Source organism: Lytechinus variegatus, chromosome 7 (assembly GCF_018143015.1).
Source record: "Lytechinus variegatus isolate NC3 chromosome 7, Lvar_3.0, whole genome shotgun sequence".
In the NCBI taxonomy this organism is placed as follows: Eukaryota; Metazoa; Echinodermata; class Echinoidea; order Temnopleuroida; family Toxopneustidae; genus Lytechinus; species Lytechinus variegatus.
The window spans coordinates 19,865,278-19,872,940 of NC_054746.1; the positions used below are offsets into that span (position 1 = coordinate 19,865,278).

Consider the following 7,663-nt stretch of genomic DNA (forward strand, 5'->3'; position numbering starts at 1 on the left):
CTCCCCCGGCGGAGGCCGCGCTAGCTGCATCATGCACGCATGACCGTTCCATAGGGATGCATACGCACTCACTCGCTGGCGATCCGTTCCAAGGACCCCCGTTTTCACAAACATTTGTCGTTCCGAAGCCCGTTCCGAGGACCCTCCGTTTTGCAATAAGCCCGCTCCAAGGCCCCCGTTTTTTGTCTCGCCCGCGGCACACCCCCACCACTTTTTGGTCGAGTGCCCCCCCCCCCGGGCACTCGTAGTGCAGTCGCTATAAGCACTTTAAGTGCTCAATTAGCACTTCATTTTTTACAGTGCATGACAAATTTAACCCGAAGATAACCCGGAGTTTCCGTAGCCTTGGCAGAAGCCTGTCTTCATGAATCATTAAACAAAATGTTTTTGTGGTGTTATTTGTCTTGTTGAGATCCATTATTTAACTATAGATTCTAAATTACTTTCCAATAATCCTTTCAGAGCATTTTCCTCATTTACTTTTTGGTACTTGAGAGTTATTATCGGGGTTTAAGGCACAGAGCGAAACAAATAGCGACTTGTACAAAGACCGTATCGATTGATGCATTGTTGACAATCGCCTGGCGACAGTGAATGCACGACCCACGTCAGAAGCGGTAGTCAACGGAGTGCATCCCGGTAGTCAACGCATATGCAGCGCTCGGTGTATAACCCGTTAGTTGAATGAGGCTTGAGATCACTTGCACTGGTACGGAACTCGTTACAGACTGAGGCAAATTTGGTAGCTGCATTATTATCTGATATCCATTTGAAATTCACTGGAAATCATGACAACCTACATGCCACCGATGCAGACGAAAGCGAGAGCAGAGAAGGCACCACCGCAAGGGTAAGTTTAGAAAAAAATAGAAAGAGTTTTCTTTAGACTAAAAAAAACCCGCGGAAGTTGAGACTTGAGCTTGAGTAAAGTTAGTCAGGAAACCAAGCAGGCCAATATGTGTGGTAAACATGTCAATATGCATACTACTCAGACGAGACCTACTGTCTCAAAATGGTGGACAAAATATTGAATTTTACGCATTTCATGTGACAGCCTCAAAAAACAACATTTTCTTTCGAAATCTTGTGTTTAAACTAGTAAAGTAAATACCGGTACATAACCTTGTTCATTGAAGGAGTGGAGTGGCCTGCGCCTGTGCTGGGGATTGTGGGGCACTATTTTTTTGGTTCAATCTGGAAATGAAAGAGTATTTACAATCTAGATCTACATGAAAATAAAAATATTTCTTTCAAATTTTTTATGAGATTTTTGGTACACTTACTCATAAGAATATAAGAAACATTTATTTTTTTGTTTAATATAAAAAATTCATGTTTAAATTTGAATTAAATTTTTAGGTGTGCAGATATGCCCCCCTTCATAGTGTACATGTACATTTTATTAGTGCTAACATTATAGTAGGTTAACCAACCTAAATATGTTTGTTCTTTCCATGAGATGAAATCAATTTACTGGAGTATAACAGGTGACACAATCTTAAGTCATTTGTCTGAATTTTACAGAGTCTGTCATGTGTCAAGCAAGTGTTCATTTCGATCTTTCTTAATTTTTATTAAGTTTATCAAACTCTACAGGGAAAATATTAAATCATAAGGTTCATGTAAATCTAGATCTTATCAAGTCCTTAATCCTCACTCCATCTCTAATTTTACAGCCTAAACTCCACAAACAGAGTCTTTGGAAACTACGATGAGAAGAACACACGTGGCATGTACAACGGCTCTCACTATGCCAGGACATTCAAGGGAGAGAAGCATCCTTCCCAACCCCAACCAAGGTTAAGTTCGGCCACCAGGCACAACAAACCCCACCCTGAGGGTGTGGGCTTTCTCATCCAGGACTGTGCGACGCTTCATGACCCCATCTGTGATGTCAAGACGAAGGTCAACCCCAACGATGCTCACTGGTGGCCTTCCAGGGAGAACCCAAACACCAATAAGAACCCAGTTTACACCAAGGACACCATAAGCAGGAGTGATTACAAGACGTATAAGGATAGACCTAAGGGACAAACGAGACACGGTAGTAACCCGCACACCATGCCTGCACAAGGACCAGGTGAGTCAAAGGCTAATAGTCTTACCACTTTTAACTTTACGTATTTCATCCGAGGGGAATGCCCTAACTTGTGTCGTTTTCCTTGTCCGGTGTCCCCCCCCCCCCACCCCCGAAACCAATATGCCGTTAACCTGCACAGGAACCCGCAATCCTCATCTCTCCAAGTTCTGCTGTATTATGCAATAGCCTGTTGAGCACAATTTCTGGCAAATTTCTATCCATAGTATAATAACTTTAAGTTACAGAAAGTTTTTAGTTTACATGTACATGTACCTACTAATTTGACTGGAGATGGGTCAACAGAAATTTCCTCAGAGTCTGAACATTTAATGAGACAATTATCTACAATATAAATAACTGCAACAAAATAACAAATGATACTCTGTTGGCTTCTTTATTTCATAATCTTTGGTAACGAATTAATGATTTTTTTTTCCTATTCCAGTTCCTGTAACACAATTAGCAAACCCGACCGGACCTAGACTTCTGATGGAGCGAATCTCATATCAGCATGGTTATGACAGCCGTAAAACAAACAACCTACAGCAAAGGGGCAAGGTATGTAAAGTAAAGGATAATCTGATAAAATGCAATGATAGGAACAGACAGGCAGTACTTGTAGTGTGTTTGTCCTAAAGAATGGGAATTTAAAAGCTTCTCTGTAAACATAACACATCACATTTTCAGGGCTAGAAGATAGTAAGTTCTTTTTTCAAGGCTATATGAATTAATGACTAATGGTCAAGGGGCGTGTAATATGCATTTACCTTTTTTTCTGCAGTTTTCATAAATATGATATGAGGAATCAAAAATCATTCAGATGGAAAGATTTGTTTTCTCCCAAGTTTCACAGCAATAGCTTGTAGTTGTATTTTACGTCACTGATCCAACTCCACCCCGCAAAAAAAAATTCTTGTGTACATGTATTTCTGCATGAAAAAATTGTTGTAGAGAGCATCAATGTACATATGAATGTGTCAATGATTGAACATAATTATATATTGATTTTAATCGCCAATGTGCACTAAACACCATTTGGTATAATTATGCTGCATAAAGTGGACAGTTCCTCTATTAATCACAAGAAGTGGACAATTAAGTACTCAAGATGTTTATTCCCCTTGTTTTCTTCTATGTTCTCAGCTCCATGGAAACTTTGTATGGGACGTCTTCCACCCCACCTCACAACCAGACACCAAGGATGTCCCCTCAAGACCAAGACTCCCAGGGCGGGGCAGCGAGGGTATGCGCAACATCATGATGCACGACCTCACCCACGAGTCCAACCGAGCCGTCCGGGAGGCGCAGTTCCCCGGTCAATACCGACCCCTGAAGCCCATCGCTGGGAAGATCGGGGGAAAGCAAGAGGGAAAGATTGTGCCGACTGATGTTCCCAGTGCCGGACTCAGACATGATACAGTGCCAACTCTCCCTCCAATTGGAATGTAGGATGGTGAACTGCTTTATATGTCCTATGGAGTTTAATGGTGCTTCCTTTGGTGGTGTGTTCTTGATTCAGATCAGACTTCCAAAATTCCATTTTTTCTCAATTATTGTGCTGATAGATAGCATTTGCCTTTACTATCTTTAAGGTAAAGGATATTATTTTTCATCTTGCTTCAGTCAATTTAAGTCTTTGGCATTGATTCATGATCCACCCTGAGATCGACAAGTTGTCATTCATTAGGAGTTACCAAAGATGTATAAATAAAGGGGAAAAAAACAGATGTGAACAATTTTTAAGTCACCAGTGCCATAAGTTTAGTCATGACAGTTCAGCACTGGGTCCTACTGGAAATGTTGAAGTCTAAAGCAGCTGCAGGCAGCTGATGAACAGTAACCTACATGTATCTGATCAAAGTAACTTTTTGATATCAATTGGATTACATTGAATAGCCAATTGTTTGGCCAACATGTACTCATCAATTTTGAACTGTCATATTGTTTGTTTAAAGCTGGACTTTAAACTTATAGGGACACTTATTGCACAAAAGTAGAGTGAAGTTCATCTCTGAAGATTATTGGGAGGCTATAAAATCCATTAGTAATTGAAATATTAGAAAAATACATTTTTACGTTTCCTCATTCTGAAAAGCCACTTTCTTTTTCTAAATCATCATAATTCATGATATTTTCCCCAGCATTGATAGTGCCTCACAATGGCTAGACTGACTGGAATTTATAACCATGCTAATGATAGTCCAAGTTATTAGATTATATTTTGTAAATGCTTTATTGATAACAAGATGACATTGTTAATATTATTTGATTATTTTCCTTTTTATTTGATTTCATATATCACAACAATGAGGACACCAGTCACTAATTTGTGACTGATCTATTCGAACTGTTTGAGTAAAGTCAATTGCAAAAATTTCAAACATCAATTTGCAAATGTTGATATCTAGTATTCTATTTTTTAATCAAATCATCTCTAAATTGATTCATGAATCAATTATCTAGTTATGGAGAGGTGAGGTTATTAACCTATGTTTACATGTACAAGCCTTTCATTATATTTTGTATATTCTAATTTTGAAGTTTTGCTTATTTCATCATTTATATATTGGCAATTTTTGTGTGCCTAATGTCCAATTGTTTCATGAAAACTTGCAAGAAAAAGACCCCCCCCCCCAAATGATAAGAAAGATAATAATTGTTTACTGGGAAAGTGAAATCAAGGAATAATGTAGATTTACATGTACTTTTTACTAAGGTATCATGTGCAATGTGATTTTGCACAACGGAAGTAATGGGAAAACAAATGCAATGTAAACTAGAACATTGTACTTTACATGGAGAGGGAAAATTTTATCTTGCCAAATTTTTAATTGGACATTTAAGATTTCATATTTAAGACTTGTTAAAGGGATTGTATTATTGATTTGTTGTAAGAAAGCAGTGGATCCAAATGGACGGAGAACATACAGGTGACCTCCCCCCCCCCCCCCCCCTCCCCACACAAGAAAAAAAAAACCCTGATAATCATACATGTACATCTTACATTGGAGTCTTTGGAGGTATGCATTGACATAGTACAGCAAATTTGCCTGTAGTGATATCACTTCTGGGGAGAATTTGTGTTTTTCCCCCTGCCATATTATCTTGGATCCTTGGTACTGTTCAAATAATTATTTAAATCAATTAACAGTCTTTCAAGGGAATGTAACCTTTTTTAGGTTGTCAATTTTTTTTTAAATATTTAACATGTGGAAAAACTGAAGAAGAACTATTGTCAATATTTGACTACTTTCATTCTTGCCAGTAATATGATGGACATGCACTATAAAGAATATTGTGTTTTGTGTCTATTGCATTGATATGAGGATTCCGTCCATTGGCTGAAAGTTATTGTTTTTGTGTTGTTGTATTTTTTCAAAAAGTGAAGTTCAGTACTCTGTAGTCTTCTCAGCTCGTATTACTGATACAACTATGCAAAATTAAGAGCATGTAGTGTTGTACATTTGTGTTAATGTTGATTATATAGTGCATATAAATTTGATTTTGTTGCTGTTGAAATAAATTTATATTCAAAGTATTATTATTTGCATTAATCTTTACATCTGAATTATAGTTAGATCTCACAAAGTGATGATTATTGTTATTGGTGGTCATATTGATAAGATTATGATGATGGTAACAGGGGCCTCGGAATGTTTTTGAAATGGAGTGCTGACCATGCAAAAAATCACAATCGGATGGTTATTTTTACATTTTTGTACATGTATGTGGTTTTGGAAAAAAAGTGCGGGGGCTGAACACCCCCCCCCCGTGGGTAATGATGACAACGACGATGATGATGATGACAGTGATGATGATGGTGGTGGTGATGATAATGATGATGCTTTGAAAAAGAGTTAAGCTTTAAAAATTAGTAATTTTTTTTTACTTGATATAGGATTTTGATGAAATTTTCAGCATTATGCTTGTTTCCTTAAAATCCACTTTTTGTTGGAGAAGACTTTGGGAACAAGCGGAGTTCAGTATGACCGTAGAGGGCAGTCTAACCGTAAAATAAGTTGACTACATTGAGCTGAAAAAACACAAGAACGTATAGGATGTAATGAAACACAGTTACTTAGAAAAAACGTTACGTAATCTGTTCTGCGCTGAATACCTTGGACTGGTGCTATGTCAGTATATTAATTATATTTGAATAACCACAATTCAGTTGGTTGAAATAACCAAAACCAATGAATTGGCACTAGGCTTTTATCATAGTCATAATCTAGTTATTCTACAATGCGTCTCAGAAAAAAATTTATTTATATAACTGAAAATTATTGATACTTCATTATAACTTATCACAGATAATGATTAGGAAATGACATATCATTTTAAAGCTTAGATTTTTACCGATATAATCTAGCTCACTATGATGCCTCGTTCCACCATAAGTGAGTTAACAAAATGAATAACAGTTGCAACCAAAAAAAGATCTGGCGGATTGTATCACAATTTTAAAATGAAAATCCTATGTCTCTAAATTTCCATATTTGCTCTTTTATATACCTCAACTACATCCAAAAAAGCGCGGCGAAAGCGATTCTGGATTGAGGAGGGGGCGTCTAAGTAGCCATTTTGGGGGGATGGGGAGAGCTCTGCTAAAAATATTCGGAGGCAGTTTAGGGGCTGAATGCATGCATATTTGCGGGGGAGGGGGATATTTCCTAACAAACATGAAAGTGCAAGAGGGGGAGGAATACAAGAGCAATGCTGGTTTCAAAATAAAGGCATGAGTTCTGAGTGTAAACGTAATACTGCGTAAGTAGAATGGACTGGATTGCCATGCTTTTAGACTATAAATTCATATCAATGAATCGAGACAGATCTTTATAGAATACTTGCACTTGAATATTGATTTAGGCCTCTATTAGAGGGACATGCTACATACGTTTGCAGACTCCTGACAGTAAGGTTTAGGCGCCATGGCTTGTACAATAATTATAAAGAAAAGTCAAGTGCATTAATGTTTACATAATATTCGGATTTTATTGTTTTTATTTTTAATATTTGTTCTTTTTGTGTTTTGTCTTATTTCGTTATCCTGCAACTATCTCGATCCGTGATGATTGATAATAAAAATATGAATATAAAATACAATAGACCGATCAAATCGATTTCATGGCATTTGGTAAGCAAAGACTATTATGTCAGGCAATTTTAGAAGAATGTACTTGTGTCAAATTATCCTAGTGTATCCCAAAAATGCGGATTCATTATTTCTTTAAGTTTTTAGAAATAATCACTACCTATGTGAATAATAATAATAGCATTTATGAGGCGCCGATCTATCTAGTTGCGTATTCAAAGGAGCACTATATATTACCCTGGCTGTAGCTCCAGCTGCTCAAGAAATTAATCCTGCCGGGTACCCATTTACCTCACCTGGGTCGAGTGCAGCACAGTGTGGATAAATTTCTTGCAGAAGGAAAACACGCCATGGCTAGGATTCGAACACACGACCCTCTGTTTGAAAGGCGAGAGTCAGAACCACTAGACCACGACGCGCCCACACTACACGCCCGTCTATTTCTGTTGCTAATTTCCAGCCATGCAGTTCAAAAGGGAATCGCTGGAATA

General features: G+C 37.7%; 1 protein-coding gene across 1 annotated transcript; it reads left to right on the plus strand.

Moving 5' to 3' along the window:
• Positions 1–652: 652 nt before the first annotated feature.
• On the plus strand, positions 653–3,918 carry LOC121418681 (uncharacterized protein C2orf73 homolog). Its single transcript, XM_041612663.1, has 4 exons — positions 653–850; positions 1,677–2,080; positions 2,526–2,638; positions 3,224–3,918. Exons 1-4 carry the CDS (start codon positions 789–791, stop codon positions 3,527–3,529), a joined length of 885 nt encoding a protein of 294 aa, XP_041468597.1. The 5' UTR covers positions 653–788; the 3' UTR covers positions 3,530–3,918.
• Positions 3,919–7,663: the final 3,745 nt, after the last annotated feature.